This window comes from Andrographis paniculata, unplaced genomic scaffold (genome assembly GCF_009805555.1).
Source record: "Andrographis paniculata isolate CXL003 unplaced genomic scaffold, ASM980555v1 Contig18END, whole genome shotgun sequence".
In the NCBI taxonomy this organism is placed as follows: Eukaryota; Viridiplantae; Streptophyta; class Magnoliopsida; order Lamiales; family Acanthaceae; genus Andrographis; species Andrographis paniculata.
In genome coordinates, this window is record NW_026137468.1 from 31,870 (window position 1) to 58,673 (window position 26,804).

Consider the following 26,804-nt stretch of genomic DNA (forward strand, 5'->3'; position numbering starts at 1 on the left):
ATCGCCGCCAGCACTAGATCTCCTGGGATGATGCTACGCGGCCGCAGGGGAAGGGCAGCATTGGAGTTGGTCGACTATCAGACATGGTTCGTGCCTAGTTATGGTGGCGATTGCGTGATGGCACCTCTCTCTGGGCGCGTGCAATGCGACATAAGTACTCCCGGAAATCCTTCCCGGGCCTTGCTCCCTACCGGAGCTATGATTGCCCGGTTTGGAAGCGTCTATGCCAGGTTCGCGATGAGGCGCTAGATCACCTGGAATTTGGGATGCGGAAGTACTTTTCATACTACCTCGGCATGGAAGCTTACTCGGACTGCCGGTGTGCGGAGTTGGCTCTCTTGCAGCTTGTGGTCCCGACTACTTACGCCTACGATGTCAGTGTTCCTATGGCAGTTATTTCGCTGTCGGATCCCAATCGATGAGGCCCTTCGACGATTCGGTATTCCTCTAGCCTCTTGTTGCCAGTGCTGTCAGGCATCGGAGACGATTAAGCACCTATTCCTCTCCTCTGTAACCGCCCAGTGCATGCGGCTACCTCCCATTGTGGATCGAGATAGACTCTATCAGATCGAGACAGACTCAGCAGCATTTCCCTAATCTCCTCCTCGATGGGACATTGGACCCTGCAGCATCCCCCCACACCCCCAGACCCAGGTGGAATTCATGTCTAACTGCTGCAACTATTCCAAATTATTTATAAACCATAAAATAGCAACCAATTTTCTGGCACCATGGCTCTACGCTGAAGAAAATAAGCCAAAAGGACAACATACCATAACACATTAAGCAACTGGCACCAATGTGCACTACTCATTGCATAAAAATGACTACTAAATTAGATACATCATACATCACATCAATATAAGTTTTGAATCTTATGATGCATAAACTAATTTTTCAAAAAGAAGGATCAGAAAGTACAGCCTCAAATGGTTAGCAGCAGCAGCAGCTGTCTACTCACAAGTGCTTCCTGCACCACAGCCTATATAACAAGGTTCTGCGTCCCCACTTCCACCATGCAGGCACCTTCACCCTTCTCTTTCTCTTCCTTTCTACACACCAAACATAATCCGCATTACAAATCTCATGCAATTCAGATACTTAAAAGTAAGATCTTTAGGGTTTTAACCAGAATTATTATCAAACAAACATCTTGAACAAGCATGGATCTCCTATCTCAAACATTTTTTTCTTCTCCATCATATTGCAAACAATATCAACAGTGAGTCATGCATATAAAATGATTATATATGTTTGATTAGTCTGTATTCTTAGAAGCATGATGTCCTTATGATCTATCAGGAAATATAAGATGGAACAAGAAAAGGAATAAAACAGGAGACTCGAGAAACTGCGGTTATATCCGGAAGAGATCCCCACCCCATAATTCCTAATATGGAAGCCACAACACCACTATATTGACCACCTTTGAAACACAAATTTGAAAATATACTACACCTGATTTAAGGTAAGTCCTTTATGTGGTACACTCATTATATGAAAACATATATCATAATTGTTTAGCAAAGGACACACAACTGGCCAATTACTAGGGAAAAAAAAAAAAAGGCTTTGTATTTTAGCTGTAAATGACACAGTTATGGTATATACTAACTTTTCTTCAGCAGTGCATGCTGCCCCCATTCCGATTGTAGTTTTAAAAATCTGGATTTCACTGAAGGCCAATAGTTTGACTGAACTTTCAGTACTTCTAGGACAGTTCGCAGTCCAGCCTTGGTGGGATTTATTTGCTCCATATCATATTTTGCAATTTCACCAAGTAAGACCTGAATGAAGAGATAAACAACGCAGTAGTATTAAAAATACTAAAAGGTAAAAAATCAAGAAAAGACTCGTAATATAGAAATTCCAACTTGCCCAAATTGGGAACAAGTCAAGCAACCAAAGCAACTCCCAAAGTGGATTACATCAGTGACAAGTAGATGCAATACAGCATCAGTTAAGAATCTCAAACAAGATTCAATCACTTCAACAGTAAGATATTTTTAGTGCGGAAATCATTTACCCTAGTGCATGATGATATGGAGACCTCTTTCACGTGAAATAGAAGGCTATAAACCTAGAGGATGTATGAACCCTTACACTTACAAAAGACTGATTAATTCTCAAATAACCTTATCAAAGCCCATCAGATCAATTGGTTGCACAGTTTTGCATGAGGACAGCAGCAAAAACAACGACTCTAGCAAGAATTTCCAAAATTCCAAAATGGCATATCCATCACACATGTTTAAGGACCAACCTCAAAAGTCAACCCATGATTGAAATGATATTAAATGAAGGTTCATTCTTTCCAAACTTGCAGAAAGCATTGGCAGATCTGAACACCTCATAGGCTATTGAGAATCTATAAAAAGGGCCAACCACAAAGAGGAAAGGAAAAGGATTCCAACAATAAAAAGTTAAAAAAAAAAAAAGAAAGAACAGTATGGCAGCATGCAATTGTCATGTAAAAATAAGCAAGAGAACAAGTATGCAAAAACAGTAGACTAATACACTGTACGGAAGCAAAAGTATTAGGAATAAAATTTAAGGTAATCGTAATGCAATAGCTAGAGAATATTGTAAAAGAGATGTGACCTTGATTACTGCGGTAGCAGAGGATGATATTGATCGAAGATTATACCTGAAAAAGAAAGTTTATATCAAGCAAGCAATAGAACAATGATATCCAAACTAAATGGCGAAATAAAATAAAATATAACAAAAAAGAAGTAGAACATGGAGAGGAAAGAAACAAAACAGAAAGAATAATTTCAGGAGGGAAAGAAAATTAAAATACACACAAATATAAGATTGAGAAGAATATCAGGGAAGCAACTAACCCCCCCTCAAGGATAACAAGTAACTTTCCACCAGATAGAGCGCTGCACATGTAGGCCATCTGTGCATATCCATTAGGAGTGACCTAAAAGAGGAAAAAGAAAACATGTGACAGTAAAATCTCATATAAATTGATATAACTTAATTTGGGGAACTTATAAAAAAAATTCATGCATGCTATGCACCATTCCAAAATTAAGCGCACACACATACTTAATGTGGCAGCTTCTAAATCCAACAATAAACAAATAGCTCCTACACATGTCAATAGATATGATAACACAGAAAATGATAACAAAATATGAATTTCAATGCAAAAATCAACTATATACATCACAGCAGCCAAGAGGGTCACCGCGTGCAGCATCAAATCCAGCAGATATTATTGTAAAATCCGGGTCAAACTCCGAAGCTGTGCAAGAAGAATTTTAATAGATCAGAAAAAGATATAAGTTCATCAAAAAGAGCACTCAATTACATGTGAGTCTATTGCTTCAAAGATGACCGATGGAATGAGGAAACCAATATATACAGTGAGTTTTTTTGAAAGAGGTATTTCTGACAATTGCTACAAACTATATTGTAAATTAAATAGAGAATTTGATTCCATTGTGTTAAGACCATGACACTCCGCCCGGAGCATTGAAATTCTTAAGAAAGAATCCAGGGTTCCAACTTTAAACTAATTGGTATTAAGGGAGTAGTCCTTCGCCCTTATATCCAAGAGGAGTTCAAACAATTTTCCACTATAGGACAATATTCAACACTTCTCAATACTCAATACGGGCACTATAACTCTGATATCATGTTAAGAACAGATCCAAAGTTCCAACTTAAAACCAATTGGTATTAAGTAAAACCTTCACCCTTATATCCAAGGGAGAGTTCCTATAATTTTCTAATATGGGACAACATTCAGCAAAAATCATACAAATTACATGCATCATGGCAGGCAAAAATTAGCATGTGATTAGAAAGCAACTAAACAAGATAAGTTGGTAATTAATCATCCCAAAGAAAACCAAACGGAAACCATTCCATGGACGGATTTATTATTGGAGTAAAGCACTTGAGAATGCAAAACGATTTGTAATGACCTATTGGAAGCACGACTTGCTGAAATGCAAAAACATAGTCATTGTCGCCAACTCCTCCACGACTCCATGGAATATTTACACAATATCCTTCTGCACCCATTGAACCAATCTGCAAAAACAGTGCAGTAAATGTACAGGATACTCATGATTGAGAATAATGTAGTGCTGAAAGGTTGAAACAAGATCCATACATAAGGTACAAAGCTCCATAAAACCATGCATTTTTTTTTATAGACCATAATATCCTGTTAGCCAACTTCAATTTAACATACTTATGCAATCATAAATTCATATTTTATTTTAGTACTCAACTACTAGTACAAGAGTTGCCATCTCCTAGGCAAGGTGTTAAGATTTGAATTTCAAGTTAGCCAACTTCAATTTAACATACTTATGCAATCATAAATTCATATTTTATGCAATCATTACAAATTCAAATTTTCAGCTGTAATACTTTTCCTTTTCACCCTCACCGAAGAGACAGTAGCAGAAATAAGCTTAAGCAGAAAAATTTCCTCAACATGCAGATAAAAGCTTAAAGACAATAGTCAAAATTTACATCACGGATGAACTCATGTCCTTCACCTTCCATGAAGATAGTGTGTTTGTTTGGGGGTTTATATTTTTGGTTGGAATTTGAATAATACAAATTTTGAATTAGAATAGGTATATGGTGTGATGTTTTGAATATTAAATTGTTTTTAGTATAATAAAAAAAATAAAAAATAAATGTTTGAACACAAAATGCCTTAAAAATTAATCTACAGATTAGTTAGAGGATTCTCAGTCCGCTAATCCACACTCATGAAGTATGTCAGAAAAATTGAAGACAATATTTCAAGCAGTTACTGTAATATTGGGGTTACTTATCACTGTGCAGAAAAGCTATTCATATTTGTTAGAGAATAGAGTACAACAACAGTCAAAGGTCAAAGATAAATTGAATTACCTCATAAGCAGATCCAGTGCCTGGATAAAACTTTCCACCCTCATGTCTGTGCAAAGATATATACAAAACCTAAAAATGTGTTGAAAATCAAACTTAACATTTAGTACAAGATATCAACTGAAAAAGCAACAAAAAGAAAGCAGGTAAAAACATTTGAAATGACATTGTTGGCGATATGATTCTTGTCAATGTCCTAGAGTCAGATGTTTGTCAAGCATCAACATATGAGATTTTGAGTTCAATGCCTCAAGGCTTCAGATACTGATATAATCAATAAATTTAGAATTTCAATAAGAAATCTTGAAAATCCATAGTCAGTTATGACATATTGCTCACTGATTTATTTTTCTCGAATATCTCCTGCGTGCCATTTCCGTGATGTACATCCTGTAGTAAAATGGAAACTTGAGGAAAGCTCAATTGCGAGGAAATATTGCGAAGGCAGAGTTAACATAATTACCCAGTCAATGATTAGAACCTTCTTAGCACCAGCAATCTGCGCTGCAGATGCAGCAAGGGCTGCATTGTTATGAAGGCAAAAACCCATGGCATGTTTTACACCAGCATGGTGACCAGGAGGACGAACCTGATTCAATGGAAATGAAGACAATTATAAGTTCAAAAATATTACTCATCCAATTATCATAAGTTTGTCTTCTCAACAATCCACAGAAGGGGATCCTTCACAGTTTCAGGATTTCCTTACCAAAGCAAAACCATTTTTGGCACTTCCAGAATATATAGCCGCAGCAAGATCAAAACATAAACCAGCGGCAAGCCTCGCAGAGTGTGCTGAATACTGGTTTGCGTAGGTATCAGGGGTGAAATAGCTGCATAAGAAAAGGGACAAGAGAACTAAACAAAATAAATTTCATTGTCAATCAACAAACTTAGAAATAGTGCTGCTGATTTTTGTTATTTATATTAGCAAAATCAAATTCACCCGATGGGACTCAAAAAGTTTAATGTTCCAGCTAATAAGAGATAATTTTAGCAAAGTGTAAATTAAGTTTTCGGTGCTACTTGGTATACATTAATTGAGACTCTAGAACATAATTGGATATTGAAATAAGTTTAGCAAAGTGTAAACTAAGTTTTGAGGATAGTTGATGGTGATGAAAAGCCAGCCATGCCTGTGCTTTCTTCGGCTATGAATCATGCAAAGAAGAAAATAACTTAATCTTTTATGAGCAATAGCAAAGCAAAGTTTTTGGCCAAGTTGATGGAAATAATTGAGGATCGATGGAGCGATCAAATGGAGGTGATGTTATATGGGGCTGCACTATTCCTAAATCCTTCAAAATATTTTGAATTGAAGATGAGCGATCTCGTATTTGCTCGTAAGCAACGTCAGCTGTTTAATGATGTTTTAGAAAAGATGGTTAAAGATGAAAAGTTGATGGATAAAATTAATGGTCAAGCCGATGATTACGATAAAATGCGATAAAGCTTTGGCCGTCAATTGTCAATCAAGCATCAAATGCAAAAGAGTCCTCGTAATTTTTTTTAATATATATATATATATTTTATTTTCTATGAAACTTAATTTCAAATATTGAATATATTCTTTTTTATATATATCTTTTTTAGTTGATTGGTGAAATGCATACAGTGGTGACAACGAAGAACTTCATTCACTTGCTGTACAGACTATTAGTCTATGTTGTTCTTCTGCCGGTTGTGAGCGCAATTGGAGCATATTTGAATTTGTAAGTAAATTTATTCGAAATTTATTTATATTAATATTTTAATAATAATTTTCAAATTTTTATATAAAGTTTTATTTCTAAATTCATACCAAGAAAAGAAATAGACTAGAGCACCAAAAGCTAAATAATTTGGTGTATGTTCAATATAATCGGAGGATTGCACAACGCTTTCAAAAGCGGCAGAAGAAGGAAGCAATTTTAATCCTTTAATTCTTGAAGAATTTCAATGGGACAATGAACGGGGTGATGATTCTAGAGATTTGGTTTATGAAGATGGAGATCTTAAGTGGCATCATGCTGATAAAGCAATTTTAATCCTCTATCCCAAGCCGTTGCCGGTCCACCACCAAATAGGTTTTCAAAATTGTACTCCCTCCGTCGCAAACAAGGTGCAACATTTGCTTTTGGCACAGGTTTTTAGGTGGATAGTATTAAGTACGATAATTTAGAAATTATGTGATGTGATGAAGAGAGAAATATATATATATTTTTTTTTTATTTGGATGATGTGAGGGGATAAAGTGTGGTGTGGGGTAGAGATTAAATATAATTAATTATTTTATATTTTGGAAATGTTGTAGGGTGTTTGGGACATACCAAAAAGAAAATGTTGCAGGATGTTTGAGACGGAGGGAGTACTTGTTTACTTATTCTCGCCCATAAATGGAAAGAAAAATACTTAGAAGACTAATTGGGAATAGAAATGGCCAGAAGGACTACAAACGAAGAACTCTAGTAAATTAAGTAAAATAACTTATAGGCATAGACATCATTAAGCCTAAGTAATCCCCCGCCCCACTTCTTGAATAGGCCAAAAACAGACCGCTGGATCACAACAAGCTTCACAAAACCAGACTTGGAAGTCCTCCATGAGGTCTTTCATCAGAATTTTGTTCTTTTTACGATCCTAATATCGATAAATCCGCGAGTCTATGGTAAATGCCCAATATGTGATTTGTCCGAGGCAAGATCTTGTGTTTCTTGTCAGACAACCACTATCTCTATAGCATTTCCACTGCCATTGGGGAGACAGCATCAGCTAGTCAACAAGAGTAACGTATGCTACTCATAAAACATCTTTTCATGAAAAGATGGAAGTCTATGCACACTAGCTATTTCTTGTCCCATTTTATGAGGTATCAAGTGATGAATCCAAACTTCAGATTACAGCAATCCCATACATACGAATTTGGATGAAAGGGCTTGATTTGTTCAATCACATCACAAGGGTTTCATGTGTTAAATAAAGTCAAGTACTGCCATATTATTGAGAAACTGTCTACAAGAGTGCCAAAATACTTATGCCAATAATATGCAGAACTAGAATCTCAAATATCATAATTGACCCATGCAAAGTGCACACAAACCGGATTATTGACCTGCTTAGAAGATGACGTAAGAGATTGGTTGCTAAGCTGACAGGACTCGCAATCACAGAACAAAAAACAAGACAAACTTCAATCCGCACATCTAATTTTTGACAGACTGACTGACTAAAATGTTGGTGAAGTAGATCTGGAGGCAGTGGAAACACAAATAGTAAAAGTGGTAGGAGTAATATAGTAAAGCAAATGAGACTCACGTCCTATGCCAATCATCTGTTTCATACTGCATCCTGAAAAAAGAAGGAATCCGCAATATATATATGATAGAGCAAATTCAAAGACTTAAATCAACTTACTAATAGAAACACTAGTACATAGGCACTCAAGAATAAAGTACAAAATAAAGCAAAGCGTGAGGAATAACGTAGGTAGTACCAATAGCTATGCTCTGCATTCATTAGATAGTGTAATAGAACACAAAGATTCAGGTTTCTGAGGAAAAACATAAGAAGGCTCACAAATACATGATCAAACTCGTGTGAGTTTTGAGGAGCGAGAACTACCAGGTGTCGTCTGGTAGACAAGAAACAAAATTACCAGAGTGAAAAAGGGTATGAGTGGATCAAGCTACTTGGGAGCCTGGTATTAGTGAAGCTGTATATTCAATGTCATTGATAGTCACTGAAAACAGCAAATTTTTTTTTTCCATGAAGGTTAATATGAGCTACACTTGCACAGGGAGGGAATCCAGTTCATGATATTTTTTTGTTGGTTTGACGCACAAGTTAACAAAAGTTACACTTCGGATAACTACCACCGCCCAGAGTAGCCTGATAGGTGTTCAGAACAGCATGGAAAATTAAGGAAATATCAAGGTAGGCTGTTCACCATCCATAGTGGTACCCAAGACAAAACATGTAGTAGAAGAGCACAAACATCATAGAACAATGAAAAAAGTCAGAACTAGATAATATTTAATCAGAAATGTGTAATTTGAGAATTGAGAGTAATACTAACACAAATCATAAAACAAATTTCTTAGCCTTCATAGATGACATTTTACCCACAAAAGGTTTGGCATAGAGCACTCATCTTGAAAAGGAGGCAATAAATTAGAGGCCATGGTGTAGAGACATCAACTATCATTGCATATAGCAGAGAAGCTTGTGTTCATAATGAATGGCAGTTTGTGAATGGTGAAAATAGGACGTAAAGATGTATCGACCGCATGATAAAGAAAATTACTCAATAAAGCATCCATCTGCAACCAAGCTTCTCTAGAAGTCTGTCAATTGCATGTTGGTAAACGTGGTCCAAGAGAAATTGTCTATACACCATATTTAGATTGCCTTTGCACAAGAAGAATAATTTGAGCCACAGTTGATATGGAAAGTGTCAAAGTGTGAAAACAAGTGTCAGGGAATGACAAAGTAAACAAGAAGGTTGGCACATTTGGCGTGAAGGGAGCTCAAAAATAAATCAAAATTGTAAGAGAAGACACATTACAGAGCAGTTGCTTATGTTGACAGAAGGTGACACAAGAGAGCAGTGTCAGTGGACAAGCAGAATGTAGAAATTTGAGAAGTTTTTATGGTAGGGCCAAGAAGAGCAATGCTGGAAACAAGCCAATGGCGGCCAAAACCAAGGTCTGTAGCAGTGCCACGCTTAGCAAAGAGCTCCATGTAAACTTAGCAAATAGTATTTCTTATCACAAATTGTATCATAATATTAATACTAGAATATGTGTTTAGAAGAAATCCCATAATCACAGGGATCCCTAGAATTAGCTGTCCATATGTGACAGCCTCATGTATATCTATAGGTCAAATGACCTCATGATGAGATAAGATATAATTTTCATTCTAAATTTGAGATAGATGAACAAAACCATATATACATATTATCAAAATTGGGCTAAGAGCTAATTGTTATAACAGGTAATCGAGATCAACCCTTCTACAAATTCACACATCAAAATCAACGAATAGTTTGACATACCTAGATAGCATTTGACTTGTCAGCTCAACAGCTTCAATATTCTCAAGGGAGTGGACCTAAACTTGTTAGAAAAATTATATTACTTGAAGGGCCATGTACAAACAAAGACACGGTCACTTTTAATTTCAATTCCAAAATAAACATGAAAAGAGTAATCCTAGAGCAGTTCCAATATCAAAATAGCTTGATGAATTTTATTCTACAATTGTAGAAAATTGGGATCAAGATTTTTAGAAGCATGGTATCCATAATCTGGAAAAATAAAATAATGCAGAATATATCAAGTTCGCTGATGTGGTTTCAGCACTTTATCTTACCATGAGGAGTTCTTCTCGCGTAATTTCTCTTGCAGGGATAGGAGCGCATCTTCCAGGAAATATACCTACCAGATTTTATGAAGAAGAGCCAGTTCGTTGATATTAGACAAAAGAAACTACTAGAGATGCATGACATTACAGGAACTGTAATGCTTTCTTGTGTTAAAGTAGGTGATTGTGTATATATAAATAGGAGAAACTGTCACCCAAACCTGCAGCTGAAAAGCTGGCAGCAATGGCTCGAAGACGATCGGGTCTTTCTGGATGGGGATGTGATTTCATTATAACCTTTTTTGGTCAGCAAAAAATAAATATATAAAAATAAATTAGCAAATGATAAAGGTAGCCAAAGAACTTCAACACTATCTGATTAACTGTGCCACATGGCATCTGAATACTAAATAAAATGAAACCATCTTCTATCCTTGGGATTAGATCTCACATTTAATTGAAAGACACAAAAAATTGGAAAAACTTCACTTCACTGATTGATCAGTATGAAGAAATAACAGTACAGAAAACTGGGATGATATGGAAAAAAAAAAAATAAATAAAACAATGCGAAGGCTGGTCAACCAACCATACCTCTTCATGAAGCAGCATCCTTTCATCAAATCCTATGGCAGTAGGGTTATGTGATGCAATACTTTGTAAATGGGGATCTACACACGTCAACAAAGACAGAAAAAACACTACTCAGCCACTTCAGATCATAATTTAAAACAATAAGGCATGGTGTCTAATTTGGGATTTGGGAAAACTTTTACTCAAAACAATGGAATGCACAAACTTATGGAAATTCAACTAAGTGATCCTGATAGATTATAACAAACTAATGTTAACTAAACAACAACACAGGAGTGCGTGTAGGAGATTGGGTAGAGGTGTAAAAACTGAAGATTTAGGAGCATTTTGATCAGATAGGGCTTTACTTTTGTCGCTTTATGTTTCAATTAGATTTTTTAACAAGGATGCTGGCAAATTCATGAGCATTTAAGAGCTTTTTTGTTTCTTTTATGACGTCATTTAGGATCAGATAGGGTTTTACTTTTGTATCTTTAGGTTTCTAATAAATATTGAAGAAGGATTCTGGAAAATTCGGGAGCATTTAGAAGCATTTTGATCAGGTATGTAATTCATTAAATTTCATTTCTTCCGACAACAGAATATCTTTGGTAAATGACTTGAATGATATACATTTGGTAGCAAATAAGGAAAATTATTGGTCTAGATATTGGGAGTTTCGAATGTGAAATAAGGCTAGATTATGTTTTCAAACTTGCTTCTTTATACTATAATATATTTTTTTCTTACTAAGAAACAATACATCCAACACCTATTTTTGTTCAAAACATCACATCCCAAACCGATTTTCCGTTCAAGACATCACATGCTCAACTATTGTCAATTTAAAACATTACATCCAAAACATATTTCCATTAAAAAAATTTCAAGTCCAAAACACAAACAAACCAAACCCTAGATGCCTTTGCCTGAATTCCATGCAGTATCAAATTCTCAAGCATAAATCTCAAACTCTCATTCCATTAAAGAATGTTCAAGCATAAATTTATGTTCTTATTTGTGCTCTTTTTTCATCCTCCTCCTACCCGCCCCTCTTTCCCCTTCAAAGGACTCATTCTCTAACCTGAGTGGGTGAAATAACACTGTGACAATAGCAACTTCATTACGTTAGTTTCACAACAATCAAACCTCGGAGTTCGTTAGCTGCAACAGAATCATTGTCAGCGAGACTTTCTGCTTTACAAAATGGAGAAGCCAAAAACCCACGCTTTAGGATTCCTGATTCTCTATGCTCGCCACATACCTGGGACGGATAAATTTCAGGGTATAGTTGCGGAAACTTAATGTGAAGTTTTTTAGACAAGAAGTAACTATTTAGAAGTAAAGTTAAACCCTACATCACAGTGAAAAGCACCCCCAGTATTGACCATGGTACAGTTGAGACAAAACCACTTGGAAATTTCGACGACATTATGGTTGGAAAGAGCGGAAGGCTCCCAATCGCTGTCATCGTCTTCGGAATCATACTGGCTGTTGTACAATTCTTCGAGTGTCAAGTCCATGGTTTTGTCGGACCACAAATAGAGAGCGCGGCGGCGACGAAACTATCAAGAGAATTTTGAATTTTCCCTGTAACAGCCAGCTCATCAACTGCGGCCGAAGCGACTGTCGGGGGGTGAGGGCAAGGAGAAGACGGAAATAACTGGAGAAACTAGGTCCGGTTTTGTTTTTTTGAGTTTTGTCGCGTTGGATCCGACGTTTTGAAAAAAAACGTGGTTGGACAATTCGTCGTGTCTTTAAAAAAAAATAGTATATCCGATAAAAACTAAAAATAAAAATAAAATAAAAATAAAAATAAAAATTAATAGTAATATATTATATGTATTTATTGTTTTTACACTATTATTTACCAAGATTTTTATATTTTAAGTAGAAAAAATTAAAATTAAAATACAAAATAATAATATAATAATAATAATTTCTTTTATATAATAAATGAATATTTAATTAAATCTTGGTATTTAAAATGATAATATTTAATTAATTAATAATAGTAAATTATGTTGCTTTTTAGGTAAAAAGTATTATTACTTTTTTTTTATGTTATACTGCATGTTACATTTAAAACATCACATCAATTTTTATTTATATCACATCAAATAACTATTCAAATTTAATTTTTAACGATTCAAAAATTCGAAATCAAAAACTAAAATCCTGAACAAACACACCTTTACTCTCTTTCTCCCTTTTTATTTGGACTATTGCGGAAGAAATATGTAAGTTTCTCTGACTTCTCCACATTATCATCTCTTTCTTCCGCTTCAATAAAAAATACATATATATTTATATTTATATTAAAATTATTATTTTTAAAACAAAATTAAAAATATATATTAATATATATTATTGTGTAAAAAATAAAATTTAATATAATATAAAAATATAATAATAAATAAATAATATACTATATTATAAAAATATATAAAATAAATATAACACCGGATTATTGTAGTTGTTGTAAAAAGCACCTACAAAACTTTTTTGTATTTTGTTTTTAAATAAAATAATGACATGGCGTGTGTACGGTTTCTCTAGAAAAGAGAAACGGCAGATGCTTATGGTCTAAAAGATTTTGATATTATTACTGTTTAATTTTACGTAAAAAGTAAGTGTATGTATAATTGTATATTTGTTATTTAAATAAAAATTAAAAGTATTTTAGTATTAGTATATGATTATTTTTACTTGAAATAAAATAGAGACTTTGAAATTGAACGGACAAAAATTATAAAAATGATACAAGGGAATATTTTTTTCAACTTTTATAATTATGAAAAACACTTAAATATCCATATCATGTTAAATTATTTATATGTTCTTAGAATTTAAAATTAAAACAAACATAAAAAACAAATTGTTCCACCAATCTCACTAATAATAATTGCACGCGTTTGGTCGCCGGTTCGCATAAAATTTTTGCTAGAAATATGTAGTTCAATTTTCCTCTCATCAAGCGAATACTCTTTACACTTAGATTGTAAATTATTAGTAAATTTTATTTTATCTATTTGTGTTTATAACATTTTCAAAGTTAGCGTATTTTAATATATTGTTGATATTTTTTTCCTATAATATAATAATATACAAAGAATGATAATAAGAAAACCATTTTAATTCCAATAAAAGAATGAAAAAAATGTGTAATTCAAAACTATTATTTTCCACGCCAAAAAAATCTTCTTCTCACCGAAAATCAGGTTATTTTCGCGAATACGCAGAAACATCCTTAATTTCCGTTGAAAAAATACGTATTTTTTTTTACTTGAGATGAACTATTCTCGCGGAAACGTCGCTGAAATACATTTTATTTCTGCTAGAAATAGTTAATTTTGAAAACAGTTGTACCTACAATAAAATTATACCTATATAAGCTTAAATTGTATTTACATAAAAATCAGGTTGCACTTGGCCCTTGCCAGGCTTGTATCTGTACTAGAAGGAACTTATATGTCGATATCAGAGTTGAGGTTTTCGAATTTTGTTATTGTATTCAAATGCAACCGTGCGTATACTTTAAGAAATAATATATATCCTATAAATTACAAGAAAACTTTTCAATAATACAATGTTATTTTTCATGTCAAATGTAAATATATATGTAAATGTTGTAATTGTATATATAAATGTACATGTAATTGTTGTTTATAAATGTTAGTCAAATATAAATTAGAAAATGAAATGTCTAATATTTTTCACCCAGAGAAATAATTGGATTGTTGTGAGTGGATATAAATATATATTTAGATATATATCTATTCATAATTTTTATATAAGTGTTGTATATATTATTATATATATTAATGTATATGTATGTTGTAACCGCCTCGAAAAATAGTACGTTGAAGTATTTATACCTACACAAACTCAAAGTTATAAATTTGTATGAATCAGATTGTACTTGACCCTCCTTAAGCTTGTACTTGTACTTTGAAATCAAAATCTATATTTTTGTGTTTTTCCACCGTATTCAAATGAAACCGTATATATTTCAGTAAGGAGCACATATCCTATATATTATAAGACAAATTCCCGACATAACAACGTCATTTTTCATGCAACGTGTAAATCTATATGTAAATATAAAATTTGTAATTTAATATATAAGTGTATATATAATTATTGTTTATAAATATTAGTTAATTATAGATATATGTATATGTAATTGTAAAAGTTGTTTATAAGTATTGTATATACAATTATATATGTTAATGTATACGTAAATATACATACATGTTGTAACCACCTTAAAAAAATGGTATACGGAATATTGAGCCTACAATAGAATAAGTTGTACTTACAAAAATTCAAAATTATACCTACATATGTATCAGGTTACACTTAACCTTAGTTAGGTTTGTACCTAGAAGAAACTTGTACTTCGATATCAAAGTCGATATTTTTAAATTTTTCCACCATATTTGAATGCAATCGTACATCTACTTCAACAATGAACACTTTTATCCTACAAATTATGAGAATAATTCTTGACAATACAATGTCACTTTTTCATTCCAAATGTAAATGTATATGTAACTATAAAGTTGTAATTGTATATATAGATGTATATAGAAGTGTTTTTTATTTATATTAGTCAAGTATAAATGTAAATGTAAATGTAAATAAATATCTATTCGTAAAAGTTATTTATAAGTATTGTATATACAATTATATATTAATATATACATAAATGTATATATATTGTAACCACTTCGAATAAATGATACGTTGAAAATTGTACCTACAATATAAGACAGTTGTATCTACACAAGCTCAAAATTGTAACTTCATAAGAATCATATTGCACTTGGCCCTTACTAAGTCTGTACCTGTAATAGGAGAAACTTGTACTTCGAGATTAAAGTCGATATATTTGGATTGTTCCATCATATTTGGATGCAATCATACGTATACTTTAACAATGAGCATATATCTCATAAATTACAGAAAAAAATCCCCGGCAATACGTCCTTTCTTTCATGAAAAATAGATCTTCACAATCCAAAAACTCACTTTCATCATAATCTTTCATGTGGGATGCAAGAAGAAACTATATTCAACATGTACTATTGGTCAGGCGCAATAAGACAGTGTAACCATCTGGATGAAATAATACGTGGAAGGCTATACCTATAATAAAAAAATTGTACTTACACAAGATCAAAGTTGTATCTATATAGAAATCACGTTGCACTTGGCTCATGCTAATCATGTGTCTATACCGGAAGAAACGTGTCAAGATCAAAATAGATATTTTTTTTTATTTTATCACTATATTTCGATGCAACCGTAAATATATTTCAATAAAGAACATGTACTCTTGAAATTATAAGAAAATTGATAATACAACATCCTTTTTATGTCAAGTGTGCCTTAACAATCTCAAAACTCACTTCTATCGCCACCGTTTATGTGGGACATGAGGAAAAATTATTTTGAATATGTAGTATTAGTCGAACACGATAAGACAACGAATATGCCTTGAAAAATGATATCCATAAGGTTTTACCTACATACACGCAAAATTGTAGCTATATAGGAATCTAAGTTGTACTAGGTTGTTTCTAATATTGTATTTGCACTACAAAAAAAATATCAATTTTGTAATAAGATTTTTCCGTTGTTAAATCTACTTTTTCCGTTACTAATGATATTAGAGACGAAATTTGAGATGGAATTACGTTAACTACGTGAACTTTAGTAACGGAATTCCGTTACAAATATACTATTTTTTTTTGTAGTGTTGTACTTGAAAGATACCTGTTTTGGTGGAAGTACAACATATTTTCGTGAGTTATACATGTCACTGCCGATACATTGAATTGGAACGGAATAATATATTTTTATCGGATACCGTACATATTAATACTATTAATTTGTGTTTGAAATCCAAACTAAACACATCCCTTGTTTTGGGAAAGAATAAAATGTATATATATATAAAAGCGTTGTATTATAAAAAATAAAATAAAAAAAATCTGAAATCAAATCACAAAAACATAACTAAAATTAAGTATACGGTCGTTTGTCAAAAGAGAATCAACTTGCAATTGTATTTCATTGCAGCGTCCAACTCAAACCTTCTCATCGTCCGGCCGATGACTGTCACAGTCTCGGATGATCCTCCGTCTTCGTACCAAAATCAGGAGCGTTAGAGCCGAACCTTTGACTAGCCTAATCATTCCAATAGAGGCCGTCAGATAATACAACCACCACCCCATAAAGTCCGCCGCGCATATTGGCATCTCAAGCTCACGCTTCAGCTCTGGCACCATTACCAGGGACTCCACCTCATCCCTCAGCCGCCGCCACCAGAACCCGCCGTAGCTCAGCCCCACAGCCACCTTACCTGCCATCCCAGCCTCTTTCCTCGACCTCGAGTAGCCAAAGATTGTGTCATCCACCACCGGCTTCAACACTGACTCCCCCCAAAACATCATAGTCTCGTGCAGGCCGAAAAAGAATGTAATCCGGCCAAGGAAACTATTCTGTTGTCCAAAACCCGAGCCATCAATCCCGGAGGCTATGCTTCCTTCGACTCCCAAGCCGACGCAAAGTTGAAATAGGCAGAGAAGAACCCAGGCACCGCATAAGCGCGATCGTGTTACGGGCGGCTGGTGATGCGAATTATGGCCGATGAATATTGTGGTTTTACCTGTCAAGGCGTGGATTAAAGACGATACAGTAACTAGAGAAACTAGTATGTGGAGAATTGTGGGAGTCTTAGTGTATAAGAAGAGCGAGCACAAGAGATTAGGGGCGGCGGCCTGCGCTGTAGGGTGACTGTCGGAGACGGAAAGAAGGTAATGAGACGTGGAGAGGCGGGCGAGGAGGAGGAACGAGAGAGGGAGGAGGAGGCTGAGGAGAGTGGTGGTGAGAAGTTGGAATGAGTTGCGAACAGCAGCGGCACAGCTGTATTTGCAGCTTGTTATGGGACCGGCCGGAACCAAATTCAACTCCATGCATGAATTGAACGGCCGGATCGAAATTAATGTGCAGAGTGATAGTTATAGATAGAGAGATAGATGTGGAACAATTCAAGCTCAGGCTCAGGTATAAATAAACAAATAAGATGTAACAGCGTATACACGTCGTCGCGAGAAAATGAGCATGGAAGGAATCAAAAATATAGTTGTGGCCACGACCAGCACCGCTGCTGCGCTGGGTTGACATCGATTAATTATTAATTAGGAAGCGTACGTATTTTAATGTCTAAACAATGATTGATGTTTTATCTTAGTGCTTGGGTGGAGCTTTTTTTTTTAACGCAAAGTTATACCAAGGGAATCATATCTAAGTAGTTGATAATATTTGGAAGCTTGCGCTTCCTTTTATTGTATCGAACTACTTGGCTGTCATTATTTTTAATATTAAAAATATTTTTATATTTATATATATTTTTTATAAATATTATTATGTTAGTATTATAAAATATTAATATAAATATTTTTTATTATTTTTTTAATTTATATTATATTTTAATATAATTATTATTATTTAAATATTTATAAAAAGATAAATAATTTTTTTTTTTTTTTTCAATTCTAATATCTCCACAAGTGAAGCAAGAGCAATCGTTTTTTTAATGCCTTATAGTGTAATCCATTAGGGGACAAAAAAAAATTTCATTTAGAGGGTATTTGGCAAATAGTTTTTTTTTAAGAGTGTTGCTTATTGAACAGTTTTAGCTGTTTCACTGATAAAAAAGTTAATTTAGGTGTTTATAAATTAACTTTTTGGAACAGACCCAAAAAGTTAATTTTTGAAAAGCTAACTTACCAGTTTTTTTAAATAACTTTTTCTGTAAAATATTTTTTATTCTTATATGCCCTTAAAAATTTATTATGCATTTAACACAAATAAATATATTTTGATTATTTATTAATTATATTAGAATATTTTATTATATTATAGTTTTACTTTTATTTATTTAAAATAATTAATTTTTATATAAAAAATATTTTAATTGTAAAATATATAAATTTATTGAAATCAACATAAAATAAAAAATATAAATATTAATAACTTATTTTTATTAAAATTACATTATATAAATTTTATACTAAAGATAAATTAAGTAAATTAAATTTATTAAAAATTATAAATATAATAAATTAATCGATAACTAACATAATAAATATATACACAAAAAATTTATTATTTTATATTTTAAAAACTATTTATATATTTCAATAAAAATATATTATTTTTAAAATTTAACTATAATAAAATAAATACTTTTATAACACTTTTACAATTTTCAATAACTAATAACGAAAAATTTCAAACATTCTAAACTCAAAAGAACATAATTGAAATGTTTTGAAAAAAATAAAATAGAAATGTCCTTAATTGTCATTTTACGTATAAATAGCTAATATCAAACATTTGTTTTACCAAATATTTTAATACAAACAACTAATTGAATCAGCTAGTCAAATCAGTTAATTGAATCAGCTAATCAGCTAATAGCTACCAGCTAATTGTCAAAGACGCCATTAGTCTTTTCTCTTCGGCAATGAGCATCTTGGGTGGATGGGTTTAATTTGAATTTGTGTAGAGTAATAATGATATTATATTTTATTAAAAAAAAAAGTATTTTTACGAGTATTTTTTTAATTAAAAATGATAAAAATCTAAATCAAACGGTGTGTTTCTTTATTTAAAAAAATTTCAATTTTTTTTATTTAAATTTTGTATTTTTCGAATAAAATATCACAAAATATTTATCAAATACTCTCTCCGTTCAGAAAAAATATCTGATTTGGTGGAGATACATAAGTGGATATAAAGTAGAATGTAAAATACTAAAATACCTTTATTTTTTGAATGATTTTTAAAAAGTACTCCCTCCGTCCTATCGGAGTTGAACCCTTTGATTAGGGACACTGTATTTAAGGCGAGGATGTTTAATTAGTTAATAATAATTAGTTATGATATTATTATATTATTTTTTTTAATAATTAATAATATTTATATTTTAAAGTAAATTTAATATATATGATTAAAAATAATTAAAATATATGTTTAAATATTTAAAAATTATATAGCAATTAAAAAATATATGGATATTATTTTGTAGAGAATAAAATTTTCTATAATACAAGTAAATAAAAAAAAATTTGTTTATTTATAATTAACATAAATCAATTTTATAAAAATTTGTAGTTTTAAATATAGATAAAAATAATTATTTTTTTTAGGAGAGATGTAGAAATAAATGGGTTTTAAGTGGGTCCTACGATCATTTATGATGTTGTATGTTATGTAGTTAATTAAGTTGATTTATATTTGTTAAATATGTTTTGATTTAATAATTTTACTAAAAATAGAAATGTGTCAATTGTTATGTGACAGACAAAAATGGAAATAGTGTCAAAGTGTGGTGGGACGGAGGGAGTATGTTAGAGTAATAATTAGAGGTAGTTAAAAAAAAATAAATAATTTTGTTATAAAGTGAGAACGCAATTACTAAATAAAAGAAATAAAACAATTATTTTAGGACGAACAAAAATGAAAAAAATTAAAACAACTCTTGTGCGTGCGTCTGTCTCTATATATTTATGCATAAACCACATGTTATAGGCATATGAAATGAACTTAAAATGCAAAAGAATATCCATCGAAACAACTTTGGAGGGGTTTTTTCCCAGGTGCAGGTAATCTAATTACTGGTTCGTGCATGTCTACTAAATAAATATATTGAAAATAGTACGTCTGTTTTTATTAGCAATCTCTAAGATTTACCCCAACATCAACCATCATCAACCGTGGTACACATACACGGATCACGCGGCACATGCATGTACGACCACTGAGCTCAAACTCTTTATTCATCTACCACCTGGGCAATACATATTATTATATGTTATGGGCATGGTTTTCACCCACGCTGTGATCCGCTCCCCCTACAGCTTCTAATTTCGGGATTACTGCTACTACTATTACTCTCTCTCTCTCTCTCTCTCTCTCGGTACCACTCCTTAATTGGGTAATTAGGTATAATAGTCCTCGCATCCTGCAGCTAAATTAATTATTGCGTTGAGTCTGAGTCTGCATCTGCATCCAAGCTACTCACGTTCTTTTCTATATTCTTGTTTGGCTCCAGCTCGAGGTTCGTCTCAGCACCTTCCTTTGCATTTTTGTAAACGAAGTACAAGATCATTTGAGCAATTCCGAATAGGAACCCCAACACATTGGGCAACTGGATCATCCATCAACCACGCTTGAGTTTAATAATTAGTTAACAAATGAATCCAAAGAGAAGACAGACAGGCAGGCAGGATGAAAAAAAATTATTTCTTTGGATATTAATGAATCATTTTGGTACTTACTGCAATGTAGTAATCCCGGACGAAAAATCCATAGAAGAACCACGCTGTCGCACAAAGGGTGAGAAACAATGATAGAGTGAATGGCATGAACTCCACGCTTTTAGTCCTTATGACCCGTCTCTGTTCCAAGTCAACAATTTTAATGGTGGAGGAAAAAAAAAAAGTTCAAGTCAAGAAACATTACATATGGGAGTTCTAACGACAAGGAACCATTAATCGGCTTCGGCAGGACATAACAGAACTGAACAAAACCGATGTATTTCAATTGTTATTGAGGTCCAAATTTGAGGACAATCCTAATCAAGTCGAAACTCATTATCTTGAAATTATAGAATATACCTTATACTTTCTAAAAAGGTTTTAAATTGAATATCTTATTAGGAGTGGCAATCAAAGAATGGATAGGTCTTGCACTCTCGTTTGTGCTATAAGATTAATTACCACAATATATATATATATACACATATATGTATACGTATTAACATTATTCTCAATTATCTAACTCCATCCTATTATATATCCACGGGGCACGGTGTAGAAATTTGGAACGTTGTGACAAAGTCATTACTAATTCCAACAATAGTAGTAGTAACTAATTAATTCTGTCAAAGTATATATAATAATGAAAAATTAAAAATAATACTCTTTCCGTCTCATAGGTTTGGGCACGGGAAGATATATTGATATTATATTGGTAGTCAGTAAAAAGTATGGATAAAAATTTTTTTTGCCCATGTGAGTATATTAGTGTAAAAAATAGTGGCAATTGTGTAATAAAAATGAAAAATTAGATAGTTTTATGGTGATATGATTATTTATGAAAATAAAACTATTGTTTTGGGAATGATAAAAATGGTAAACAACATTATTGTAATAATAATGTAAAAAAGATTTTACCATGATGCTCAGAGGAGAAGCAAATACAGCTAGGTTGACAATAGCACACGCCCATCCCACCACAGAGACCCTTCTGGCACCTCTGCAAACTAGTAAGGAAACTACCATAATCATCCCTAAGCCTCCAACGTTGAATAAGAGAAACAATTTCACCGTGAAAATCTGCAGCCAAGCAAGGCAAGGCAGCTGATGAGAGAGAATGTGTGTGTGCAGTGCGTGAGGTGAGTATGTATGTGTGTATGAGAGAGAACTTGATCATTAATAATTACTTGGATCGGAGCAAATTAATTAAATTATTAATTAATACACGAGATACTTTACCCTAGCCTTCCTGGGGGCATATATCGTGTAGATCAAGATGTAAGTTACTTCTATGACGCATCCAATAGCGTTGATGATGACGATCATATAGGCATTCGTCTTAAGCACAGCATAGTATAATAATAAAGAAGCGCTGAAGAAGGCCACTGAATAAGGTATGGACTGAAACCCTTCGGACGTTCGCTTCTTGCAAATTGTGTAAAAAGTTGGCCTGCAGTTGCAGTATATGCGTGCATAAGTGAATTGATACATAATCAATCACTAGTAGGTACATACATACATACATGCCGGGAACCGCCATAAAACTCTGGGGGGGGCAAAATATTTCATTTTTATCCAACAAAACCATGTAAAATTTAAAGATTTTTACACTAAAAAATAAAAAATTAGAATGAAAAAATTAATAATAATAATAATAAAAATATTCCTCCTTCCCTCTTGAATCGAAACGTTTCATTAGTGATATGGTAAATTATGATACTTCCTCCGTCCTCTACATGATGACTCCTTAAGTAAATAAAATAATTTATTTATTTATTTATAATTAACATAAACTAATTTTATAAGACATATGGAAGTTTTAAATATATATAAAAATATTTATTTATTGAGAAAATAAATAGAAATAAATAAATTTTGAGTGAATTGTTAAATTAATTTAGATTTATTAAATATATTTTATATAGTAAGTATTAACCAAAATAAAAATTGTAAATTATTATAAAATAGAAAAAAAATGTCGATTAAAATGTGACAGAAAAAATGCACTATAATATTATTAGTTTTACACTAAAATATATTCATATATTGGGGTAGAGGATCAGCTGCCCCTAGCAACCATATAGTTCCATTCGTGCATACATACATATATAGACATTTATTCCGGTATGTTTTATGCATACAGCTGCATACTATATACATACATAAATATATATATATATATAGTTTTCTTGATTGATTGTGTGTCTTACATTGGCGCCAAAAATACCAGGAATGATATGACGTTACCTGAGCACATGCATAACAAATGTGCAAGTTAATAATAGAAATAATTAAAACTTGATCACATTGAATTAATATTATCATTGCAACTAGGTAGCTAGCTAGGTAGTAAGCCTAGCCAATGTAAAAACGGCTTATCATGCATGGTCAGGTGAGTTAAGCTTTAAAGATTACTCATGAGCGCTAGCTATATTAATTAGAACTTACCCAAAAGGCCGAAGATGAATGCCAAGTAATTTTGAACACCTGATAATGCCATTGCTGGTGAAGTTCTTTGAATACCTGACTTGAAGCAAATATTTCAAAGAAACTTGGAATGGGACACAGAGATGGCAATCTTTATTTATAGATAAAACAATAAAAGTTGGGTAGAAGCAATTGCATGTAATGGAATAATGTTTGGTAGGAAGTATACCTGTAAAATATTGCCATGTTTGTGTGTAGGAATGTGATGGATGGATGTTACATGGTCTCGTGTCATCAAATCAAATTATATATTATATATATATATATTTATATATCTGATTGACTTATCAGTTTTCTACAGTAGGTCTGGTCGGGTCAACTGATGGAACAGACGTACGTGTGTTACACTTTTTTCACCTTCTCGTCTTAATCTTGTTGGGTTCATGAACTAAAGCTAGAGTCTTTTAGCCGAATTCAATATTAGCCAGTCGAGATTCAACTTACAACGATTTTTGAATGTTTTGAATTTTCTGAGGTAATGGTGATTTTGTTAATTATACATGACTAATTAGTATTTGTATTATAATATTAGTCCCAGGGAAAAGGACATTAGCGTGGATTCATGAATCCTCTTTGAACTTTGGGTCTTGTCCTCATTTTGTATTTTATTTTTTTGGTTTGCAGTGTCAACTTGTACTTGATATATAAGAGATCAGGGGTAACCCACACTGCACAGATTATTATATAAATGTTTTTTGTAAACATAATTCCTGGCTGGCTGTACTGTACTCTTCCGAATGTGGAAAATTGGCACACATGTAATTAGAAATGAAGTTGAACAGAAAGATCACCTACTTGGATTCTCATCAGGGCTTATATCAAGATAGTTCGTCGAGTACTTACGGAATGGACATAACCTGGAAAATATCCATGTACCGTACGCATTGGAATTATTTGATGATGTAATTGATTATTGAGTATAGGCATATCATAAATCGACGATTCACAACCAAGTCTGACACACAACTAATAGATACTACACAAACCTGAAGCATATATGCGTGTCCGTGCTCTAAGAGATGATAAGTTTTGACAAATTTAAAAATATATTTTTTGAGATAAAATAGTAATAATAATAATGGTATAAAATGAAAATAATATAATTGTGTGTTCGTATAGTAACTTCGAAAATTTTATCCAAAAAAATAAATAAAATAACTGGTGAGTGTTCAAGTCAAACACACAAACTATTATCGTATGTTTAATTCTAAAAAAAGTGTAATATATTGATGCAATAAAAATAGAAAAGTAACCTGACAAATTTTAATATAATTAAATGACCATAAAATATATATATAACGAGGAGGATGAAAAGATGTGTTTGTGTATAATTTTTTACTTTTCTAAATGGCTAGATCACCTTCAAAGAAATGAGCGAAATGATAATAGTATTTTAGAGAATAATATATGTATAATTGTGGGGTGATTTTGATGAATGAGTGTGATCACACTAGTTTGCTTAAGTTTGAATTTTTACATTAGATGATGTACAACCAGACTTCAGTGACACCCAGCTAAAAATATTATTTAAAAGAAAAGTTACTGTCATTGGACATTTTCGCAACCCAACAGACAAACATCTATGTCTAATGAACTATTACATAAACTGTTTCGCTAGTGACTCCATTTTTTTAATACTACTCTTTAATTGGTATTAGATTAAACTCACGATTAAACAGGTTGACAAGGTTTTAAACGTACTTAAATGTTACCAACTAACTAATATTCATTGGTTACGCAATCTTAGATTTGGGTAGTTAACCCTTCACTTCCGCAACCTTATTAAAAATCTAATTTAAACAATTCAAATGCATTTCACTAATAACTATCTATCTCTAAAATGTTATAAAATAAAAAAACTACCTAAAACAATCAAAATTTGACTAAGTGCATGAGTAATAAATACAACACAGGGAGAATAACGGCGGTTACCGTGCTGAATTTAACTATGCTGAACAATACATTGTGTATTATTTGACAGCACATAATATTATTACATACAATACACTGTATACGCTAATATAATACAAATACAACACATTAACAAAAACACATGATATAGTTTCAACAACACATCATGTGTTGTCTGGCAGTACACAATATTATTACAGACGACACACAATATTACTACAAACAACACATTGTATATGTTAATATAATACAAATATAACACATGAACTAACAGCACAGACTATAGTCTCATACATCACACAGAACAGTTAATTTGAACACATAACGTATTTTTATACAACACACTTGTTATTATTAAAAAATAGCACAAACATTTATTATACACAACATATGTTGTGTGTAATACTAATGTGTGTGGTTTGTATATATAACACATGCTAATGTGAAACGGAAAATGAGGGCGGATTTAATGTTGCAGTAGGAAGTTTCTGTGCAAAATTAATGCAGTCATTTCCCTCGTTAATATTTTCGCTTATAAATGCTCCACGTTCACTTCTATACCCACTCACTTCGGTGCATAATTGATGATCACTCTATTTAATTTTTTTTCATTACGTTGACCGTTGACTTTTGTTTATTGATTGTTGACTTTCGTTAACTTTTCGTTGCGGTCACATTTTTGCTTAAAAGACCAATTTTTTTGCTTCACAAGTCAATTTTTCACTACAATTTTGACTTTTTTTTTATAACAATTGATTAATTTTGAACCGGCAATTTGACATTCGTAACAATAAGCATCCAACAAATAATTATTTAAATAAAAATATTCATTTGTAAATATTAACTAACCAACTTAACTAAAATTAAAATTAAATACTTAAATAACACATAATTTAAAATAAAAATATTCATTTTTTTTTAATTCTTAGTAAGCAAAATATATGAAAAATTGAAATATATATAATTTTAAAAATTAATGTCTATCAATTTTATTATTTTTATTTATTTATTTTATTTATTATTTTTTTTTTTATGATGATAGTTGAAAACTTTATAAAGTTAAAAAAACAAAAATATTAGTATATATATATATTTAAAAAATAGAATTGAACAACAATATATTTATTCATCGAAATTACAAAGAATGATATGATACCCCTCTATTACATAATAATTGTTTTTTTTTCTTTTTATGTAAATTATTTAATTTGTACATATTAAAATTTGTTAAAATAAAGGAAAAATAAAAATAAAAATATTATTAAACTT

General features: G+C 32.1%; 3 protein-coding genes across 4 annotated transcripts; all 3 read right to left on the reverse strand.

The window, feature by feature from the left end:
* Positions 1-775: 775 nt before the first annotated feature.
* On the reverse strand, positions 776-12,510 carry LOC127241067 (histone deacetylase 15). 2 transcript variants are annotated; one of them, XM_051259958.1, is made up of 17 exons: positions 12,162-12,510; positions 11,953-12,067; positions 10,825-10,901; positions 10,452-10,527; positions 10,240-10,304; positions 9,923-9,978; positions 8,182-8,214; positions 5,597-5,720; positions 5,351-5,476; positions 5,227-5,277; positions 4,891-4,959; positions 3,942-4,050; positions 3,177-3,256; positions 2,847-2,929; positions 2,602-2,647; positions 1,616-1,787; positions 776-1,052 (listed from the first exon to the last, which is right to left on the reverse strand). In XM_051259958.1, the coding sequence occupies exons 1-17, from the start codon at positions 12,324-12,326 to the stop codon at positions 958-960; spliced, it is 1,542 nt and encodes a 513-aa protein (XP_051115915.1). In that variant the 5' UTR covers positions 12,327-12,510; the 3' UTR covers positions 776-957. The 2 variants fall into 2 exon arrangements, with proteins under 2 accessions (XP_051115915.1, XP_051115921.1); XM_051259964.1 differs by lacking the exon at positions 8,182-8,214 and having other exon boundaries at positions 12,162-12,509.
* A 4,388-nt stretch (positions 12,511-16,898) lies between these two features.
* Positions 16,899-17,786, reverse strand: LOC127266727 (uncharacterized). The gene has a single exon (XM_051297090.1). It carries the CDS (start codon positions 17,784-17,786, stop codon positions 16,899-16,901), a length of 888 nt encoding a protein of 295 aa, XP_051153047.1.
* Positions 17,787-20,842: 3,056 nt separating this feature from the next.
* Positions 20,843-23,637, reverse strand: LOC127241018 (bidirectional sugar transporter NEC1-like). The gene is made up of 6 exons (XM_051259895.1): positions 23,586-23,637; positions 23,348-23,384; positions 22,377-22,587; positions 22,056-22,217; positions 21,159-21,278; positions 20,843-21,028 (listed from the first exon to the last, which is right to left on the reverse strand). Exons 1-6 carry the CDS (start codon positions 23,635-23,637, stop codon positions 20,858-20,860), a joined length of 753 nt encoding a protein of 250 aa, XP_051115852.1. The 3' UTR covers positions 20,843-20,857.
* Positions 23,638-26,804: the final 3,167 nt, after the last annotated feature.

What these genes read in the sequence shown, in the direction of transcription:
- LOC127241067 (XM_051259958.1), bottom strand. Translation starts at nt 12,326, where the DNA reads ATGGACTTGACACTCGAAGAATTGTACAACAGCCAGTATGATTCCGAA. An exon ending in CGCGAGAAGAACTCCTCATG is followed by an intron (nt 9,979 to 10,239) that starts GTAAGATAAAGT and finishes TAACAAGTTTAG; the next exon opens with GTCCACTCCCTTGAGAATAT. An exon ending in ACAGATGATTGGCATAGGAC is followed by an intron (nt 5,721 to 8,181) that starts GTGAGTCTCATT and finishes TTTCTTATGCAG; the next exon opens with CTATTTCACCCCTGATACCT.
- LOC127241018 (XM_051259895.1), bottom strand. Translation starts at nt 23,637, where the DNA reads ATGGCATTATCAGGTGTTCAAAATTACTTGGCATTCATCTTCGGCCTT. An exon ending in ATTCATCTTCGGCCTTTTGG is followed by an intron (nt 23,385 to 23,585) that starts GTAAGTTCTAAT and finishes GCATGTGCTCAG; the next exon opens with GTAACGTCATATCATTCCTG. An exon ending in TCCGGGATTACTACATTGCA is followed by an intron (nt 21,029 to 21,158) that starts GTAAGTACCAAA and finishes TGGATGATCCAG; the next exon opens with TTGCCCAATGTGTTGGGGTT.
- LOC127266727 (XM_051297090.1), bottom strand. Translation starts at nt 17,786, where the DNA reads ATGGAGTTGAATTTGGTTCCGGCCGGTCCCATAACAAGCTGCAAATAC.